Source organism: Prionailurus viverrinus, chromosome D4 (genome assembly GCF_022837055.1).
Source record: "Prionailurus viverrinus isolate Anna chromosome D4, UM_Priviv_1.0, whole genome shotgun sequence".
Classification (NCBI taxonomy): domain Eukaryota; kingdom Metazoa; phylum Chordata; class Mammalia; order Carnivora; family Felidae; genus Prionailurus; species Prionailurus viverrinus.
The window spans coordinates 5,615,337-5,638,063 of record NC_062573.1 but is presented as its reverse complement, the minus strand read 5'-3'; the positions used below and the strand labels follow the sequence as shown (position 1 = coordinate 5,638,063).

General features: G+C 37.2%; 1 protein-coding gene across 4 annotated transcripts in view; it reads right to left on the bottom strand.

Annotated features, from left to right (window-relative positions):
* Positions 1-656: 656 nt before the first annotated feature.
* RC3H2 (ring finger and CCCH-type domains 2) overlaps positions 657-22,727 on the bottom strand; it is a 53,215-nt gene continuing 31,144 nt past the window's right edge. Inside the window, exons 10-21 of one of the 4 annotated variants that reach the window (XM_047829588.1) lie at positions 17,946-18,254; positions 13,235-13,449; positions 12,160-12,593; positions 11,417-11,587; positions 9,225-9,371; positions 8,677-8,890; positions 8,352-8,436; positions 8,009-8,090; positions 7,780-7,914; positions 7,422-7,529; positions 7,181-7,329; positions 657-5,965 (exon numbers count right to left, since the gene is read on the bottom strand). In XM_047829588.1, the coding sequence (XP_047685544.1) occupies positions 5,770-5,965; positions 7,181-7,329; positions 7,422-7,529; positions 7,780-7,914; positions 8,009-8,090; positions 8,352-8,436; positions 8,677-8,890; positions 9,225-9,371; positions 11,417-11,587; positions 12,160-12,593; positions 13,235-13,449; positions 17,946-18,254 (2,245 nt within the window). In that variant the 3' untranslated portion in view covers positions 657-5,769. The remainder of the gene's footprint in view (positions 5,966-7,180; positions 7,330-7,421; positions 7,530-7,779; positions 7,915-8,008; positions 8,091-8,351; positions 8,437-8,676; positions 8,891-9,224; positions 9,372-11,416; positions 11,588-12,159; positions 12,594-13,234; positions 13,450-17,945; positions 18,255-22,727) is intronic. The other 3 variants (XM_047829589.1, XM_047829591.1, XM_047829590.1) reach the window with 3 other exon arrangements.

Sequence of the window (22,727 nt, the reverse complement as noted above, 5' to 3'; positions counted from 1 at the left end):
TCCTATTTCCTTCCTCACCTAGACTGTGAACTGCTAGTATTATCTATGCCCTCATTTCCCATACAGAAAGTACTTTATCTATATTTTAATGACTGAAGTGACTGGATTACAAAATATTTCAACCTTCCTGGTCTATTCATTCTTCAGATCCTTCCCAGGAACGTATGCGTGAGGCAGGCAATTATTTATTTATTTTAAAAAGATTTTTAGGAGTGCACCTGGGTGGCTCAGTCGGTTAAGCATCCAACTTCGGCTCAGGTCATGATCTCATGGTTTGTGGTTTCGAGGCCTGTGTCAGGCTCTGAGCTGTCAGCACAGGAGCCTGCTTTGGATTCTGTGTCTTCCTCTCTCCCTGCCCCTCCCCTACTCACGCCACTCTCTCTCTCTCTCTCTCAAAAAAAAAAAAAAACAAAAAACAAAAAAAAACATTAAAAAAATATTTTTAAGTACAATCTACCCCTCAACGTGGGGCTCAAACTCACAACCCCAAAATCAAGAGTCGCATACTCTACCAACTAAGCCAGCCAGGCTCTCTGAGGCAGGTGATTATTTAAATCTCAAGGAGTATCCTGGTAGCTTAATTAAGCCAAAATGTATACCAAGGATATCAATATAACTAAAATGCACCATGAACTTAATATTGACACTAAAACAACTTTTAAGGTGGACAAATAATTTTATTTTGTGCATGCAAATACATGTCAAGTACTGCAAACTTTTTCCATCAATTTTCTCTCAAACACTGAAAATCATGATGCTCTATTCTGTGAACAGCCAAAGCTAATATCTCTTCACTTCAGTGCTACAGCAAAAACACACAGAATTCACTCTTTGCTATTCACTATCATCACAACCCTCATTGTTCCATCTCTGCCCTCCCCCCATATACAGGCCTTTAGAAATCCTAGCCTTCCCCCATTTAATCCTATTCCTATAGCACAAAGGGAAACATTACAATTTGGAAATTCAAATTGAAATAAATGGAATAGAATTTATTCCCATATATATTCCCCATTTCATTGTACAGAATTATTTTAAATTATAGTTTTAAATAGAAGCTGAGTATATGCCTTAAAAATGAGCATTAAATCCATCTTAGAGATGGTGCCTGCTTTTTACATGATGGGTGTACACCATCTTTAATTTCATTTACATTTCAATCGAACAATAGATTTGCAAAGAAAATGTCTAATACAGACGTAAAAATATTCACACTAGAGCTTCACAATCGGTTGTACAATTGACAAACAGGCCTCTTTTCCCAAACTTTCCAGCTAAGCAAATTTATAAAATGTAATCAATGCAACAAGAAAAACATTTCTCTTTCACTTCCAGGGAAAAGAATATGCAATAAACAGTATAAATGCAGACAGCAGTTGCTGCAAGCTAACCACGATACTCCCAAGTGGCTGTACAGTGGATATGTGCAGTACAAATAAAAGCCACATGTGTTGTATCACAACTACAGTATAATTGTTTGCCCAGCTAAGAGAATGCATGCACTTCCATGCCTTGGGTTATAAAGTGAGGCCTAATTCTCGACAGATTGATGGAATATATGCAAATGACCTTGGCTGTTGGCAGTACTAAGTGCAGCCAGTGTCTATGTTCCACTGGTTTGAGGATATTTTTAAAATTTTATTTAAAAAAAGAAAAATTGCCAATTTTGGATTTGGGGGAATAACTGCTCTTGGAGTAGAAATAAGACTCCACTCAAATGTGGGGTGTTCTGATCAGTGGCCTTGACTCCTTGTATTCCCTTGCCAGCAAAGGGATACAAAGAAACTGCTAGTAAAAAGGAACAACTAGCAAATGTATTCAATTTATCCAGAAAATGGGATACTCCTTGAGCACGTTCATTTGTGTTCTGCTTCTGCTTGCAGAAGGGGTTCTCATGAAGGAGTTACAGTAAGTGATCCCATCAACACTCTTCACTCACTAAAACACAAGAAAAGTTCTTCCAGGAAACTAACACATAGTTGCAATGCAACTTTTCCCTTTAAGCCTAGTTACCAACACTGGTGACAGTCTGCTCAGGAAATGACACAAAGAAGCTAGGGAAGAAACATTCAGATTCAAAGTTGAAATCACATGCTGAATCTGAATCTAATCATTACAATTGCACCCCTGCTAACAAGACAACACAGGCTTTAACATCTAAAATGCAAGAGCAAGCTAGATGGTTTTTAAAACGTTTTCAAATGTTTAAATGATCCCATTTTAAATTCCTAGAAATAGCTGTGCATCTTCTTATTTTCTCAAGGCAGCATATAAAATTGGGATGTGCTTTATATACTTGGAATCAACTTGAAATTTGAGTGAACGGGACTAGATCCATACAAATGGAAAATTTCAGATCTCGTACAGGAGGTGAGGTTTCTTTTATAATTCTCTTGTGAGAGTAAGTAACTACTAGGAAAAAATCAGTGCCATCGACCCAACGAAGTACTACCTTCTCTTGAAAATTGTATGCACGACCTTCATGCATGACACTTGCTTATCAGATGGTACTGAAAGGAAGTCATGGCAGGACAGGCAAGGGAATCTGCTCTGGTCAGGCACCAACTAGACGAAATACATACATAATCTTCTCAGAATTTATAAAATGAAACGATACTACACAAGAGAACTACTGAATTTAGATTCACAGAATCTGAATGAGGCACATGGACTTCAGAATGGGACTCAGAAATGGAAAAACAAAAATGTAAGAAGTAAACCAAACACACAACCCACCATTTTCCCACTTTCCAGACCTCAGACTATTTTTTCCTAATTGAACCTAGGCACCACACGTAGTTAAATTACCAACATCACACATTTCCTCTCCTATCGCCCTATATACTGATTTCAAACGCATGTACATCACATGTTGGTAAAAGGGTCAAATGACAGGGAAGGCACCCAATTTTAAAAAGTCACATCCTAGGTCTGATTTATAATTTTTTTTCCTCTTGACATCAGGGAGTAACTTTTTGAAGAAGGATCAGAAAGACTGCTCTTTCTTCTAAAGTGGCAGAGAACCAACATCTTTCCCTCACATTAAACCCACCATGAGAAACAGAAGATGGCCACTACATAAAGGATGCAATACAGAATAATCCCAACAAAGAAACAATTCCTATGTTGTTAGTGAGAACGAGAGTAAGTTTTTAAGAACAGGGAGTTATTGTTTTATGGGATCACCTGCTGCAAGACAAGCATTATTTTAATATAAATGTTCTGAGACATACCAATAAGGTTGGCAGGTATATACATACACTGATGCAAATGTAATTTCACTGGACAAGTAGGCAAACACCTAAGCAGTTTATCCCAAACCCCTCCAGCAGAGCACAACCAAGTTTCAAAATTTCAATTTTAAAATTAAAAAGATAAGGTTAAATACACAAGATCAATTTATGTAGTATATATTCACCCTCAGAACGTGCTGAAGATGTTTTGCGTAGTTCTGTTGCACAGAGGGTTCTTTCCCTGAGGGCACATAAGGAGCTCTCAAACTGTTAATAGGTCTCTATTTTGTAACAAAATAGCAATTTTAAAATCTTAAAAAAAAATACATTACCTTCAACATGGAAGATCTCACTATTTAAATATCCATGAAATAGACATACTGGTTTGCATATCCTTTTTGGAAATACAAACAGCAAATAAAGTACATTGGAAGCATTTTAAATGTAATAAGCGCATATTTATAGAAGGGTTCTGATATAAATTATATAACAATCATGTTCCTGTAATATCCTAGGCTAATTTATAATGTCAGAAATAAGTTAATGTAACATGGTTTAAAACTCTTGTTCCTATTCATTTCAGGTTACAGAGTGAAATAAATAAAATGTCTTTGTAGGGATAGGGAGCACTGGCCATGGCAAAAGGGTACAGTACTAACCAAAGGAAACGAAGTCAAGGCTACTGTGCTGTTATGCTACAAACAAACATCCTCATACATTTGAATATTAAATAAATGTGTAAGATCTTCCATACTGACACCAGAATATCAAAACTACCCCTTTGTTTCTCAGGTATATTTACAACTTATCAGTCACCTTATGAGCATGTTCATTAAGACAGGTATCAAACACCAGTATTTACTCATTCTGATCAAGAAATTTCAGGGAAATGTCAACCCTCCCGCCCCTGGAAATGTGCACAAAACTTTTTATCAAAATCTTATCTGATACAATGCTGTGGTTTTGTAAAACAACTAAATAGCTCAGACGACCAATAACATGATCCTGTTTAAGCATCTTGCTAGCAGGAAAAGCCCTTACATACAGTACACCTGGTGAAAGATCAGCTTGGCTTAAAATATTCCAGTACAATTTTCAGAGTAAACAACTTCACAGAAGTTAATTAAAAAAAATAATAAAAGTCAAACTAATCTTAAAGAAACTGGGGAAAAACAAAGACAAACTATAGGTGAGATCACCAGAAAGGAATGCCCAGTTTTTGTTTCCAAATGTCGACTGAAGTTTAGGTTTCAAAAATACCTCCCCCAAATCTGGGGCATGGCTGGTTGAACATACTGCATGCTTCCAGATGCCAGGTCCAAACACTTTCAGTCACATTTAGCAGGGCAGAAATTACTCATGTTTTTAAGTACGAATAAAGGTTAGCCAATGTTCTATTATTACATGGTTCATAGTCTTATCAACCTAACGGTCAGAAAACAAGGAAAATTAAACGCAATGTGAAGTAACAATAAACAATACTTAACCACGATATTGCAATGAACATCCAAATTAATCAGTTTAAATAAAAAAAAACCCAGCAATACCATCTTGTTAGTCAGTGCAAACGCTACATACAGGGTTTTCTCAAGAAAGCTGAAAGCACCTGATTCTTTTGCCAAGTCATCAGATTCAATAATGTACAGGCTTAAATCTGCGTTTTAAAAAACTGCCATTACATTAGTGCATAATTTATCAAAATTGTAAAAACGATTCTGCATAACTTAGGAGAATTTAATATCTAGTACATCAGCTGAAAGACTTAGGCACTTGGTTATATATTTAATTACTTACTTCAACAAGTAGCCTGTGTATAAATATTAACAAAGCAGAAACTAGTCTTGAAAAATGGAAAATTAAAAAAAATTTCAATGCTACAGATAAAAGCACTGCACCACACTCCTACATATAATGCAGTAAAGAAAGCTAGTATATAACCCTGTAAAATTCTATGGTAAGAACATCTAACTCCACTCTTCAAAGTAAAAAAAGAAAAAAAAAAAAAAGAAAAAAAAAGAAGGAAAGAAAGAAAAAAGAAAAAAAATCCATGCAAAGTCCCATGAAAAAGATAAATAAAGCAGCTGGAATGAGATGGAAATTTCTCTCAGCAAAACATAAAATAGAAATAAATAAGTTAATTAAGTCTACTTTCACTAGATGTATCATTGTAGGATCCTGCTAGTTTAATAACTGAGTTGTTAATTTTCTATAGAAGCCATTTAAAATAGGAAATGGCTCAGTTACTGCACCGGATTGCTACAAACTCATAAAAAGCTGCTTGAAGCTTAAGTTAAATGTCCAAATTCCAATCACCTCTGGAAAGTGAACGTGTTACCCTAGTAAAGTAAATTTTCTTTTTTTTTCATAATGCTAATGCAAGAGGGCTTGAAGTATCAAAGAGTCCACAGGAAATGGATGCCCCCGGTAATATCTTTTTTTAAAAAAAATATACATTATATAATATATATTATATATATAAAAAGCTAGTGTAAATGCTTCCATGGTATGGTCACAAATTTGAAAGATGAACCTCCTTTCAGCTGTTAACCATCTTCCCATTTGCAACAGGTTTTAAAAAGTCGTTTTTATCTTCAGACATAACGTGAGTTTTCAGAATGAGGTTGCCAACACTGACAGATGTGGTGATGGGGAGGCAACTTGCATTGCTAATGGACACTGGGAGTGGCTGGCTAAAGCAAGAAGTTACCGGCAGAATTGTTTTTTGCTCCTCCCTGAGAGAAAATAAAGGACATTGAAAATAAATTAGCTTTAAGTGAATAACCCTTTAAAGAATAACTATACATGCTTAATATTAGTTGTAACAAACTTCAAAAGCCCCTAGTAAAGGCATGTATTTATCACTAAAAAATATCAGCAGTCACTAAAAAAGTCCCTTTTTCCAAAAATCTTATTTAAAAAATTAAAATACTAGACGGGCACCTGGGTGGCTCAGCACTGGGCCTACTTGGGATATTCTCTCTCTGCCCCTCCTCTGCTCATGCTCTCTCTCTCAAAAAATAAATGAGTAAACTTAAAAAAACATTAAGGGGCACCTGGGTGGCTCAGTTGGTTAACAGACTTCAGCTCAGGTCATGATCTCACAGTCCGTAAGTTCGAGCCCCACATCAGGCTCTGTGCTGACAGCTCAGAGCCTGGAGCCTGCTTCAGATTCTGTGTCTCCTCTCTCTCTGCCCCTCCCCTGCTCATGCTTGGTCTCTCTCTCTCTCTCTCTCTCTCTCTCTCTCTCAAAAATAAATAAACATTAAAAAAAATTAAAATACTGGCTAATTTAAGGCCAACAAACTATTAAGTTCAAGACTAACCCATAATTTTGGCAGTAATTATATAAAATGGCAATATTAAATCTAAGAATATCTTTTTCTAATGTTTATTTATTATTGAGAGAGAGACAGAGCGTGAGCAGGGGAGGGGCAGAGAGACAGAGGGAAACACAGAATCCAAATCAGGCTCCAGGCTCTGAACTGTCAGCACAGAGCCCGATGTGGAGCTCAAACTCACGAACTGCGAGATTGTGACCGGAGCTGAAGTCGGACGCTTAACCAACTGAGCTATCCAGGTGCCCCTAAATCTAAGAATACCTTAACATGATTTTTTTAAAAAGGGAAACCCTTCATCTAGATTTTAATTCTCCATTGTGTAGTCTAGAAGTGTGCCTACCAGACTGAGGAAGTATTAACCTGATGCTGGAGCACGAGGACAAACTTTTATCCACAAAAAAAGCAGGTCTCAGGCTACTTAAAAATGGACTATTTTGTTCAAGTTTGCCTCTTCTCTCCTAAAAATTCAGACTGACCCAATCACTGCCCTATTACATAAGGTCTTCGCCTCACAGGAGAGAGCCAAAATTGCAGGTAACACTGCATTTATTTTATTTAAATATTCACAACCTATGTCCACTGGTTATGAGTTATCTGTCTAACACTCACAGAATCACATGGTCTTCACCTAAACTCTGTCTCTTCTGCTCCAGTGGCTCCTTTTGGTGCTGTTGGACTGGATGCCCATTTTCCACTGCTGTTCCATTCAGCAACTGATCATTTTGAGAACTGATACCCAGCTGTATGTCCAGGATCTCCTAAGAAAATAAAATGTTAATCCTTCAGTATGAAAGTATTTTATAGTTTCCAATTGAATAAAGCTTCCTAAATATCTAATTGTGGTACTTACTTCAATTTGTTCACCTTGTCCATCAGGTTCATCAGTATCAAGTGCCGAAAGCTCTAACTCAATATCCCTATCAGGCTTAGTATCGCTTGCATCTTCTGTATAATCACTCTGTAATACAGAAAAAATGCTGATTTTATACCTGGGGAAGCTGGGGCCCCCCCTTTTAGATTAAAGTAAGAATCTCAATGATTGAAATAAAAGCTGGTACTGCAATTTTATTTCTATTCTGAGTTTGAAAAACAATCATCCACCAGAAAAAGGAATGCTAACATACACTAGGTAATGGCATAAACTAACACACAGCAGCACCAAACAGCAAATACATTAAGCATGAAGCTGAGAGGTTCAGTTTTTTTACCTCTCCATTTCTCAGTTCAATTTCCTTGCTTAGAAGATTTAAGGTAAGGTGGCGGCCTTCATCCAGGGAATTCCACTTCTGCTGCATGGCCAGTGCATTGGCCTCCCTCTGAAGAAGCAATGAGTTACTCTTGGCCTATAGGGGAAAAAAAACAAAGGTGAAGTTAGCTTTCAACCATAGCTTTCAACTGCCATTTTAAGAATTTAAAGCTGAGGGACACAGAGACTACCTGCTGAAGTTCAATGCTCAAAAGGTCTCCAGTACTGGAATGCTTTCGATGACCAGATAAATCAGTAACAATGAATCTGTCCCTTTAAAGAGAAATATGTTTACAATTATAAAATTGAAAGAGTTGAAGCAACTAAAGCAGTAATGGCCATATACCAAATACGTTTTCTGTAATTAATCAACCCTGAAAGTTTCAGTCATCATTTAAATGTTTTCTCAGAAATCTGTTATTCAGCTAAAATCATTAAAGTACGCTTCATGAATAATCGGGGGTAGGATCTATACTCTGAGGATACACACAAGTCTGAAAATAGAGAATCCAAAAGAAGTAAGAGTAACATTACCGTTCAATATAGTGTGCTGATGACGTGGCCTCGTTACCATACGAACTCCACCTTGAATCAACAGCATTGACATAAGGAACATAATCTACAGAAAGGTAGAAAGAAACAATGATCAGAAAAGTGAAATTCAATATGTAAATGTGAACATACACTTTTTAAAAAAGATCCATATTTTATCCAACCAGCCATGTTCTTCTGGCTAAACCATTTAATTCTGAGCTCCTGTGACTGTTAAATAGAGGGAAATGTGCTGTACCTCACAAAGTGAGGATTAAAAAGCACAGTGCTAGAATACAGCAAGTGAGATACTAGTGAAGGGGATTACCTGATACACTGATAGGCTTAGTGGCACTTCCTTGGGAAGCAGTGGCCTGGACAGGATCCGTGGTATGGTAACCTGTACGTGAAGATCTGGAAATTGCACCCCATTTTGAGATGATAGGTCCATCACTAAATGGAATTATTGGGTCTTCTTCTTTTGTCCTTCTCTGAGTTTCAAATAAATGCACTCTTCTCTTAACATCTCCACTGTCCAGGTCCTGCATAAACCAAAGAAAATCAATTGAAAGGACTGTTGTCAATTACTTCAGCTAATAATACAGGTACATGCTTTCAAAAGACATGTAATCAAATTTTCTGGTAAATTTAACACTAGCAGTACATCTTAGTGATAATCCAACATCCGTTTTAAACCACCAAACTAGCTCAAATAATTTAAGCATTAAATGCAATTTATTTCAGACTTACCTAAATATAACTCAGCTGCTTACAGATGAGTTATATAGCAACAAACAATATGAAGATGAAAGCATTCAATCATTCTAAAACTTGAGTCAACATGCATGATATCCCCCCCACTCCCCCAAATCATACCATTAATACAGCATTTGAATTAGCAATTACATCTCTGGGCTCTGAATCGATGGCATTTATACAGGAGCCTATGGTGCCACAAGACCAAGGAGAATAATGAGAAAGATGATCTTCTTCAAACTTTGTACCACTCACACTCTCAGAGAACTGATTAAAAAAAAAAAAAAAAAAAAAGGCATAGTCAATTAGTACAAAACTGTTAAACTTACAAAGTTGTAACTAATACAAAGTAACTATTATAGAATATATAGGACTTCATAATGAACAAATAATATAAAAACTTTCAATAGTTAATATAAAAATACTGTCATATGTAACAAATAATAATTATACTATTTGTATTTACATTATTTACTATAGAAAACAGAATGACCTCTCTTTTTATTTTGCTCTTTCAGTACTCATAAGGAACCCCTGACTATCAAACACCAAATCAACAAATATTTGCAGCATGTCTCTAACATGGTATGAAGCACTCCAAAAAAATGGAAAAAGGCAAAACACACACACACTATGGTCCGTGTCCTAGAATAGTTTACGATTCTGAGAAAAGACCATCATGTAAATATGGGAATATAACTGATAAACCATGCAGGATCAAATTTAAAAAAAGAACTCAAAGAAGGCTGTCTGGAACTAGAAGAAAAAGTGGACAAATTTTAAAAGGACTGTCCAAATTATTATAGGATCAGAATACTAAAGTTGTCATAATCATTAAATCTAGTTTACTAGATATAGAAAGCTGATGCCAAAATAGTTAAATTACATATTACAAGTCATATTACTAGCAAACAGCAGATCTGAGTCTCAGGGAAATATATATATATATTTTTTTTAAGTAAACACTACACCCAATGTGGGGCTTGAACTCATGACCCTGAGATCAAGAATCACATGTTCTACCAATTGAGCCAGCCAGGCTCCCCAGAGGAATAATTATTTCTTAAAGCATAGTATAAAAAAATGCAAATACATTTTTCTATCAAGCAAGTGGCAACTCTATCACTCTGTTGTCAAGATGTTTAGCTGCTTTGAAGAAGTCTCAGTTCGATGAGAAATTTGGATCTAGATTAAGAATTCAGTGGTTTATTGAAATGTTTATGGATGAAAAAATGTTATCTGAATTACTTCGAAATAATCCAGTGGGAAGAGGGGGTACAAATGAGAGACTGAAGAGTAGGTAACAGGGGGTGATGGGTACGTGGGGTTTATTATACTATTCTACTTTTGTATATGCTTGAAGTTTTTCATAATAAATTTTATTTACTTTTTTTTGAGAGTGAGCATGCAAGCAGGGGAGGGGGCAGACAGAGAGAGTGAGAGAGAATCCTAAGCAGGCTCCAAGCCCAGCACGGAGCCTGACACGGGGCTCAATCTCACGACCATGAGACCATGACCTGAGCAAAATCAAGAGCTGGACACTTAACTGAGCCATCCAGGCACTCTTCATAATAAAATTTTTAAAAGTTTTAGATATTAGAGCCCAAAAGAATGGGAAATAAATCAAATTAGAGGAATTAAAAAAATAATGGTTTGTCGTATATATAAAAGTACTGAAAACAACAAGGTACACTGAAATGATCCTGATACAAAAATTTGTTTTGTAACAACAAGAATAATTAACAGTGATGCAAAACTGCATGAATAAAACCACAGGCATTTCTGCAACTCCTGTGAAGTAAGGAAGAAATGCTTCTGCTAGATCAGGATTCAAATCCCAGCTACTTACAAGCTGAATTTATTACTTTGGGCAAATTACTTAATTTCTCTGAGTAGGATTTCTAAAAAACATAGATTTAATACCTGCCCCCTAAGATTTTTGTGAGAATTAAATAAAATAGCATTATGCAAATGCTTAGTACAGTGCCTGGCACAAGTAGGTGCTCAATAAATGGTAGATATAAATCTTATTACTAAAAAACAGAAAAATAATGACAACTATACTGCTGGAGAGACTTTCAATTCTTGGCGGAACAGGTCTTAAGACCATTAAAAACTTAATGGTCTTCAGAGTCTCACAATGCCTAACTGTAGTGCTTCTCACAAACTCAATGTTCACTGAACTACGTGACTCAACTTCACACTAAACCGCTGCAAAATACCCAACACAGCTAACCCTGGTTGGAAAGAGTGCTCTGAAGTCGGGTGTTTGACCTATCCTTGCAACATCAAATGATGAAGACCTTTCTTACATCAGTGCGAAAGTCTACACTGAATAGAGGAGAAGGTGGTGTTGGTGACTGTGTTGCCACAGGAAGAGTTGAAGAGACAAGAGGTGCTTTCTGAGAGTGGTACTGTGCCCACTGCTCTGGCTTTCTTCTTATCTGCTCCTCGCAACTGGTCTTCAAATGACCACAAGGTTCCTAAGGGGGGATAAAAGAAACAATCTTAATCATCTAGGGAGCAGTAAATAAACTTGTCTATTTCCTGTGGAAATAACGTAAACAGTTTATTATATTGTTGGGACAAAAAAATACAGCAGGGAAGTCACCTTAGCCTATTCTCCACACATTTAAATGAAAGGATTAATGTTTAGTCAAGTGAGCACTCAGTTTTCTGGTTTAGAGAAGTCATTTGTATCTATGTGGGGATATTGAAAATAGGCCCTGTCCTTGTATTTTGGAGATTTCTCTATACCTTCCCATCAGTTTCCTATCCAAGCATAACATTTATTGAGCATTAATATGTATCAGGTCCAGTTCCAAGGGCTTTGTTTTTCTGATTTAATCCTCACAACAGCCTTATGAGGTAGGTACCATTATTGCCACCAAACATGAAAAACCTGATGTACAGAACATATAGTAACTTCTGTAAGTCACACAATTTCTAACTGGAGGAGCTAGAAACCCATACCTGGGTGGTAGGACACCAAGTCTGACAGTGGGCTCTTTACCCACTACACTACAGTAGCAGTCCTATTTCCACTGTCACTTACCCTTGGTAAAGGCACACTTGTCCTTGGCTCACTTGGTGGCTGGCAAGCCACTGAATAGTACCCATCTAATGAGTTATATCTTTCCCGCAAAGACGTCTGATAAACAGACGAGTGCATCACATCCATTGGAGGTAAAGAATTACTTCTAATAATGTCATCTCGTTGGTACATAGGTGGGCGCCAGATGCGCCTGCTGTCGTACACAGGAGCATACATTCCAGAAGGTACTGGCGGAACTGGTCCATACGGCTGTGGAGGAGGAGGTTGGTAAGGAGAAGAATTCATTCGATCTCGAGGGGAAAATGTACTGTAATGATCGGCATATGGCATAGAAGCAGGTGGGAGGGAGGACTCTGGAACATTATTGGATCTCACAAAGCGAGGAACACAGGGAGCCACACCAGCTGGTACCGTTGGAGGTGGTGGGTAGTATCCTTAAAAATTAGAAAAAGGAATATTTAATGTAATCTTAGTAAAATCCAACATTGTACAATGATTTAACTCTAAACCAGCTTTTAATGTGGGAAAAGAAAATAAACTTTGAACCTTAGTTACTCCTGCTTTAGACAGACACTACACTACTATATGAACTCCTATGTTAAACTGCTTCTCAAAAACACAAGACAGGCTATTAAGAGATGGCTGGTAAGTTTCCTTCTAGGGCATCTACTGCCACAGGTTTTGGATTAAGTAATCAGTTACATTATCGATTCATAGCTTTGGGGGAGCAGAGGTAAAAACCCCTTTCAAAATCTATATAAGTTGTGTATTGTCTTTCCAAAATTATACATTAAGTATATATAAACCAAACATTCCACAAACTATTTCAAGGGATTCACAGAACTCCCTGAAGCTCATCCATGGACTCTGTATTTGACGTAAAGGAAGGAGAATCTTAAAACTATTGGCATGCAGAATCATTAATTCTTAGGGCAGGAAGAAAACTTAAGGGTTATATAGTCCAAAAGATTAATTTCTTAATATAGATATTCTAGATATAAGTGATTCACTTATGTATCTAAGGACAATATATATTAGTTTCTTTTCTTTCTTAGAATTGCCTAAAATTACTTACCTGTCTGGGGGTACTGTGGGACTTCGAAAGGTATCGGAGTCCTTGGATCTTGAAAATACTGAATGTTTTCAGAATGCTGAGGATATACTGGTACTCTAGTTATAAATGCGCTGGATTTTGGAGGCACAGAATTCAGCTCTGTTCCAACATTAGAAGGCCCAGCTGAGGTAGCCGCTACATTACTTACAGGAGTCTTGGGTGGAGAGCCAATTTTACTGGAGAGATAATTTATCAAAAACAAAGAATAAATTACTGTCTGTAACTGCTGTCTTCCTCAGTAGGAATTTTTCATAAAATTATATAGTGAAACCACTAATAGAGAAAATTTAGGTATTTCCATAGTGACAAATAATTTCATTGCCACCCTACACTGCTGATTCACAGGATTGTAGTAACAGATCTCATATTCTGGCAAGGGTAAAAAGAATGCAAACAAAGCCCAGGCACTAATGTGATCCATCAATCCCTTTTTACTCATTGTATAAACAAAGATTTTTCCTAGTGGAAATTAAAAAAAAAAAAATTTCTATTCAGGGCGCATGGGTGGCTCAGTCGGTTAAGCGTCGGACTTTGGCTCAGGTCATGATCTCACAGCTCGTGGGTTCGAGCCCTGCATCAGGCTCTGTGCTGACAGCTCAAAGCCTGGAGCCTGCTTTGGATTCTCTTTCTCTCTCTCTCTCTCTCTCTCTCTCTCTCTGTCCCTCCTCACTCATGCTCTGTCCCTCTCTTTCTCTCTCTCAAAAATAAACATTTAAAAAATTTTTTAAAAAGTCCTATTCAACAGGTTCACCCTTAAATTTATTGTTCAATAACTACAGTTAACCCTTGAACAACACAGGTTTGAACTGCATGGGTCCATTTATATGCAGACTTTTTTCAATGAATAGTACTGTAAATGTATTTTCTTTTTTAAAATATCTTTTTGTTGTTGTTGTTTTAAGTAAACTCAACCCCCAACATGAGGCTCAAATTCACATCCCCTAGATCAAGAGTCCCATGCTCTGCGGACTAAACCAGCCAGGGCGCCCCTCCTTGTATTTTATTGATGACATTTTCTTTTCTCTAGCTAACTTGACAGCAAGAATACGATATACAGTACATACAACCTACAGAATATGTGTATTATAATTGATAATATGTTATCAGTAAGGCCTCTGGTCAATAGTAGGCTATGAGTAGCTACATTTTGAGGAAGTCAAAAGTGTCCCCTATCCCTGTATTGTTCAAGAGCCCACTGTAGTCTACCAGAATTCTCTGGGACAAAGACGACAGACATGTAAAAGAAGGACTGTTCTATTAAGAGATAGATGGATTAAAATGTAAACTCCTTGAGAAAAGGCCATTTTTGTCCATTTTGTTAACTGCTGTCTATCCAAAGTTACATCTAGAAAAGCTAACTGTTACATCTAGAAGAATTCCTGGCATACAGTAGTCATTCAGTAAAAATATCTGTTGAAAAAATGAAATAGTTCCTGCCACATAACAGAGTGGATGAGTGAAACGCCAATATATGGTTACTCATTCAATTGATGCAAAATAACCAAACTTTTTATCTTTTTTAACCAGGGATTTTCTTTGTTGAGTCACCAGGCAATCAGCTCCAGAGGATCTCACCACGTCTTTCTTATGCCCTACTGAGAAGTCAAACTTTGGCAGAGCTTAGATATGTGGTGACTCCAGAAAAAGAACTTGTTAATGATGCAGGAACTCAATATGTTGCATCCCAAGTAGATTAAAGGGTTTTTCTCAAACTAGAGAAGCCCTTTTAAAGCTAGAATACAAACAAGTATGGGCTGCTTTTAAGTCTAGCACAGCAGATTAGTCTAGCAGATGTTTACTTTTATGTGTAAAATGGAAATAACTAAGGAACTGTGGGTAATAATAGCAGATACAAATTTACTGACTTACAGTTTAAAGATATTTTAGGGCTATATTTATTCTTTGAACTTAAATAAAGGCAACAAGGAAAATAATTAGGATTTCCTTGTAACAGTAATATAACTCTTATCGAGCAATTACTGAGCACATTCCAGGCTCTATGCTACATGCTTTACATAGATCATCTGGTCCTTCCATATCAAAAGGTTATATACTGTCAAATTGGGATAAGTACTTTAAAATGGCAAACCTTAGGGGGCACCTGGGTGGCTCAGTTGGTTAAACGTCCAACTTTGGCTCAGGTCATGATCTTGTGGTTCGTGAGTTTGAGCCCCCACATCAGGCTGTCTGCTGTCAGCAGAGCCCCCTTCAGATACTGTCTCCCCCCACCCATCCCTTCCCCACTCACACTTTTTCTCTCTCTCTCAAAAATAAACATAAAAAGAAATGGCAAATTTCTAGACTTGTCAGCGAAAAGGCATCAAAATCCATGACAAGATTCATAGCCTCATGTGATCATGCAAGCTATCCACAAAAATGAGACTAAGGAAAAAGCTAACCTTCAGCTACATTCCAGACAGACAGCTAGATTACTACAGCTGTAGCCTACATGGCTCTCAGGATTCCAGGCTCTCCTTTGCAGCACCCCTCTCCTGCCTACCTGATTTTGCCAGGGCTGCTTCCTGTCCTGGCAAGATCTTTCCTTCCCAACTATCCATACTTTTGGAACTACCTCAGGTCTTCCTGGGCTCATTTTACCTCTAGGGAGTCTTTCATAATAACTCCCTATAGAATATTATTACTTTTTGTGTTCCAATAACACTTGGAACACAACTCCATTATAGTACCTATCAGAACGTATTATATAGTATCTGTTTACGTCTGCCTCCAAACCACACTGTAAGACCCTCAGAGGCAGGGAGTAGTATTATTTAGTTCATTTTCATTACTGCTACCAGCTGGCTGGTGTTGGGCACATAGAAGATCCCTAATTTTTGAATGAATTAATGATTTATTTTTTCAAGTTGTTCCCTTAGTCTATAATTAAAAAAAAAAATTGGGATAGGATTTACTTTTTAAGGTGTATAATTCAGTGAGTTTTGGTATATTCACAAGGTTGTGCAACAACCATCACCACTACCTCATTCTGAAACACCTTCATCAGCCCTGAGAGAAATCTCTACTCATTAGCATTCACTCCACAGCCCCTGGCAACTACTCATCTACTTTCTGTCTCTCTGGATTTGCCTATTCTGGACACTACCATAAATAGAACTCTGTAATATATGGCCTTTTGTATCTAGCTTCTTTCACTTAACAGTTTCGAGATTCATCCACATTGACTGTAGTATGTATTAGTATTTACTCCTTTTTTTTTTTTTTTACGGCTGAATACATTCCACTCGTATGGATATAAAACAGTTCTAGGTGACCTTGCCAAAAACCTTCAAAAGCTCATTTTCTAAACATATATGTAACACAAGGTCTCCATAATCTGGTGCAACCTACCTATCTAATCTTATTTTAACCAGTCCCTAACATAAACTTGCTGTTCTAAAAGGCTGGTCTCTTCAATATTCCAAATAATTACCAACAAATTTGACCCATATTATGCTGTTTCTTTTTCTGAAATCCACCATATTTTTCCCAGCAATATAAAATATTCCTGTTCTTTCATCCAATTCCAATTTTGCTTCATTTGTGTAAATGCTGTCTCCACAACTATACTCTCGTAAGTTTCTTAAAGGGAAAGAGATCTTATACATGTCCTGTATTTTCAAGTGTGACAAGAACATAGCTCAGAATGAATGTTCAAATACCATTTGCTAACTAGACAATGTTCTCTGACATGTCATTTCTAAAAATCTCTCCCAGGGAAAACTGTAAGGATCCTCCAATAAACAAATCCTCCTATCATATGCTAACCGCAGAAATAAAGAATATAATTGCTTACCTACCCACTGTTTATTATATGAAATTACTAGCATAATACTTTGTTCCTAGAAGGCATATAATAAATGCTGACCGACTATTCAGGGGCAACAAAATCGGAACATGATTTAACTGAGACCCTAAAACAATACCAAAGCATGAGATTTCTGAGGTGTAAGTAACTCAGATGGTCAGAAAGTTTTAAAACTTTTTTCTTAAAGAACCAAAACCCTTCCTTATGCTGAAACCTGAAAATATTGGTAATAATAACAACAAGATATTGAGGTACTGTTCAATGCACACTGCAATAGTGATTCACTTAATCTGTGCAACCAACCTGTGTAGTAGTTACTATTACTGTATGAATTTTGTGGATGAGTAAATTGAGGGAGACAGATTAACTGGCCTAAGTTCAAACAGCTAGAAAACAGTGAGCCAGAATTTGAACCCAGGGAGTTTGCCTCCCAAGAGCCCCCTCTTAGCTACTACACATCATTAAAGAATATAGAATAGACTGTTCTGAGTGAAGCAGAGGCTGGAGGCTTAGAATCTCACCTTGCTGAGGTTTCTATTTAGCCCCTTTCTGGTACCCCTCTGTATACGATTCTAAAGTTCAAAGATCTAAGTGTGGAAAAAACCCAAGTCTGGTCCAAACTCTTCAGTTTACAGTCAAGGAAAACAAAACCCAGAGCTGAATTGACTTTCTAAGATCACAGAGCTTTTCAACTGCAGAGCCAGGACTAAAACTCAAATTTTGGGGGATTCAAGTGCTTTTTCCACTAGGTGAAGATTATGCATTAAAAATTCTGATTAGTTCCTTTCACTTAGGATAAATTAAAATACTCAGTCATTTCTCAAAAGGCTGAGTAACTCACAGTAACCATTTTTACCTAATACTTACTTTTCAGTTACAGACTCTGCAGAAGGCCCAGTTGCGTTCTGACCATTAGTGCCAACCTTCCCCACTTTCTTCACAGTCTCCAGAGCTCTTAAAGTACTGTCAGTACTACGTGGGATTAGCTGGGAAACACTGTTTTCTGCATTTGAAATTCCATTTGTACTTGGAACAATTTTCCCCGTTGTTTCAGTACTTCCTATGACAGAAATGACATTTCCGGCTGTGGTTGTGACAGTGTTGTTTACACCAACTTTATTTAGAAGAGGAAATGTTCTTACAGTTGCATTGATCTTTTTGTTCCTTAATCGATACCTGTTTCAAAAACAATCAACATATATTGGTGAATATTGCACTAAATTTACCCTGGAAGGGGGGGGGGGGGGGGAAGACAACGGGAAAAGATTTAAATAAGGAGGAAATAGCTTTGAAAAAAAGTTTCATCAGCTAAATATCAAATACAGTCTACACCAAACTCTGCTGTTAGGTGTCACATGAAAACACACACACACACACACACACACACACACGTAGACATGTAATTAATGTAGCACGCAAAATACACATGTATCAAAGAAGCTTGATGAGTGAATGGGAAGAGACCCTTTTGAAAATTTTGTATAATTGCAATAAAAAGTACACTATGTAAAAATGAAAGGAACCATACCAAATCTATTTAGGAATGTAGAATGAAGAAGAAAGGTATGCAAGAGTTGACAAAATTCTGTTGTTACCAAATGTTAGAGCATTATATAAATTAAAAAAATTATAAAACCAAAACTCGTTCTTAAACACTACACCAGATTAGTTTATGCCTAATGTAAAAAGCATTTGGATTAAGAACAGAATTTTCTGATATTGAATTCATAGTTTTATTTATGGTGGTCAGGTATAACACTTTCAATACATAAAGCAATTTGATCTTGGGACTCCATTTAAGAAAATCTGTTTCCACTTGTACAACAAAAACTTCATTATAATGTAGTCCTAGTCAAGGTTCCAAAACTTTAAAGTGGTGAACAACTGTTGTTACATGAACAAAAAGTTTACACACATTTGGAGCCATAATTACATATGCCTAAATTAATCTGATATTAATGTTATAATCAAACAAAAGGTAATTAAATATAAATAGTGTTAGTGATGAGCAATGCCTTCACAATAGTCTCCCTTTCAGTCCCTCGGTATCTATAAACAACCTCATTATTCAATCCCGCTAGTCTCCATCTCCCCTCTCTCCTGCTCTCCCTCTCTCTCGTGCACATCTCCTCCCTCCCTCCCTCCCTCCCTCCCTCCCTCTCTTTCTCTCTCTCTCTCTCTCTCTCTCTCTCTCACACACACACACACACACACACACACACTGACAGAGGCAGGTGGAGCTCAATAAAAGAGAAGTGTCCCCAGATCAGACTGGCTGAGGATGAAGTGACTGAACACAAAGTTAAAAAAAGACAACAGGTTATGGTCAGTTTATATAAGTCATCTTAAGAGATTCTGGAGAGCGACTGACTACTTTTTTTTTCCTTTTTATTTATTTATTTATTTGCTTAATTTATTTATTTTTAAATACATCCAAGTTAGTTAGCATATAGTGCAACAACGATTTCAGGAGTAGATTCCTTAATGCCCCTACCCACTTAGCCCATCCCCCCTCCCACAACCCCTCCAGTAACCCTCTGTTCTCTGTATTTAAGAGTCTCTTATGTCTTGTCCCCCTCCTTGTTTTTATATTATTTTTGCTTCCCTTCCCATATGTTCATCTGTTCTATATCTTAAAGTCCTTACATGACTGAAGTCATATGATATTTCTTTCTCTAATTTCGCTTAGCATAATACCCTCTAGTTCCATCCACATAGTTGCAAATGGCAAGATTTCATTCTTTTTGATTGCCGAGTGATACTCCCATTACACACACACACACACACACACACACACACACACACACCACATCTTCTTTATCCATTCATCCATCAGTGGACATTTGGGCTCTTTCCATACTTTGGCTATTGTCAATAGCACTGCTATAAACATTGGAGTGCATTTGCCCCTCTGAAACAGCACACCTGTATCTCTTGGATAAATACCTAGTAGTGCAATTGCTGGCTTGTAGGATAGTTCTATTTTTAATTTTTTGAGGAACCTCCATACTGTTTCCCAGAGTGGCTGCACCAGTTTGCATTCCCACCAGCAGTGCAAAAGAGATCCTCTTTCTCCGCATCCTCGCCAACATCTGTTGTTGCCTAGTTATTGTTAGCCATTCTGACAAGTGTGAGGTGGTATCCCACTGTGGCTTTATTTGTATTTCCCTGATGATGAGTGATGTTGAGCATTTTTTCATGTGTCGGTTGGCCATCTGGGTATCTTCTTTGGAGAAGTGTCTATTCATGTCTTTTGCCCATTTCTTCACTGGATTGTTTTTCAGATGTTAAGTTTGATAAGTTCTTTATAGATTCTGGATACTAACCCTTTATCTGGTATGTCATTTGCAAATATCTTCTCCCATTCCATTGGATGACTTTTAGTTTTGCTGATTGTTTCGTTTGCTGTGCAGAAGCTTTTCATTTTGATAAGGTCCCAATAATTCATTTTTGCTTTTGTTTCCCTTACTCCCAGAGACGTGTTGTAAGAAGCTGCTGCGGCCAAGATCAGAGGATTTTGCCTGCTTTCTCCTCGAGGATTTTGAAGGCTTCCTGTCTTATGTTTAGGTCTTTCATCCATTTTGAGTTTATTTTTGTGTATGGTGTAAGAAAGTGATCCAGGTTCATTCTTCTGCATGTTGCCATCCAGGTTTCCCAGCACCACTTGCTGAAGAGACTGTCTTTAGTCCATTGGATATTCTGTTCTGCTTTGTCAAAGATTAGTTGGCCATATGTTTGTGGGTCCATTTCTGGGTTCTCTATTCTGTTCCACTGATCTGAGTGTCTGTTTTTGTGTGAGTACCATACTGTCTTAATGATTACAGCTTTGTAACACAGCTTGAAGTCTGGGATTGTGATGCCTCCTGCTTTGATTTTCTTTTTCAAGATTGCTTTGGCGATTTGGGGTCTTTTCTGGTTCCATACAAATTTTAGGATTGTTTGTTCTAGCTCTGTGAAGAATGCTGGTGTTATTTTGATAGGTACTGCACTGACTATGTAGATTGGTTTGGGTAGTATTGACATTTTAACAATATTTGTTCTTCCTATCCAAAAGCATGGAATATTTTTCCATTTTTTGTGTGTGTCTTCTCCAATTTCTTTCATAAGCTCTCTATAGTTTTCAGTATATAGATTTTTCACCTCTTTGGTTAGATTTATTCCTATATACAATTGGTACAATTGTAAATGGGATCAATTCCTTGATTTCTCTGTTGCTTCATTGTTGGTGTATAGGAATGCAACCGATTTCTGTGCATTGATTTTACATCCTGCGACTTTGCTGAATTCATGAATCAATTCTAGCAGTGTTTTGGTGGAATCTTTTGGGTTTTCCGTATAGAGTATCATGTCATCTGTGAAGAGTGGAAGTTTGACCTCCTCCTGGCTGATTTGGATGCCTTTTATTTCTTTGTATCGTCTGACTGCTGAGGCTAAGATTTCCAATATTATGTTGAATAACAGTGGTGAGAGTGGACATCCTTGTCTTGTTCCTGACCTTTGGGGTAAAGCTGTCAGTTTTTCCCCATTGAGGATGGTATTAGTGTTGGGTCTTTCATATATATGGCTTTTATGATCTTGAGGTATGATCCTTCTACCCCTACTTTCTTGAGGTCTTTTATCAAGAAAGGATGCTGTATTTTGTCAAATGCTTTCTCTGCATCTATTGAGAGGATCATGTGGTTCTTGTCCTTTCTTTTATTGATGTGATGAATCACACTGATTGCTTTGTGGATGTTGAACCAGTCCTGCATCCCAGGTATAAATCCCACTTGATCAGGGTGAGTAATTTTTTTCACGTATTCTTGGATCCAGTTGGCTAGTATCTTGTTGAGGACTTCTGTATCCATGTTCATCAGGGAAATTCATCTACACTTTTCTTTTTAGTGGGGACTTTGGTTTCAGAACCAAGGTAATGCTGGCTTCATAAAAAGAGTTTGGGAGTTTTCCTTCCACTTCTATTTTTTTGGAACAGCTTCAAGAGAATAGGTGTTAACTCTTCCTTAAATGTTTGGTAGAATTCCCCTGGAAAGCCATCTGGCCCTGGACTCCTGTTTTTTGGAAGACTTTTGATTACTAAGTCGATTTCTTTACTGGTTATGGGTCTGTTCAAATTTTCTATTTCTTCCTGTTTCAGTTTTGGTAGTTTATATGTTTCTAGGAATTTGTCCATTTCTTCCAGATTGCCCATTTTATTGGCAAATAATTGCTCATAATATTGTCTTAGTATTGTTTTTATTTCTGCTGTGCTGGTTGTGATCTTTTGTCTTTTATCCTTAATTTATTTGGGTCCTTTCCTTTTTCTTTCTGATCAAACTGGCTACATCTTTATCATTTTTGTCAATTCTTTCAAAGAACCAGCTTCTGGTTTCATTGATCTGGCCACTGATTACTTCTTTAAGAAGGACGGGTATGAGTAGACCTATATTTTAGAAAGGCATTTTGCTGGCATGGAGGGGCCTGTGTTTTCCTCAACATGCTCTCTGAAACCTGCTCTTCATTTTTCACCTCAAAGGTTCTTATACAAAATAGCCAGCTGCTCTTTGCTTTCCATCCTCAAAGGACAAATCTCAGCTACCTTTAAGATTACTCTGGCAGGCAAAAAATAAAATTTTAATTGCAAGTACCTTAAAAGATAAGGAGTTGTAAGAA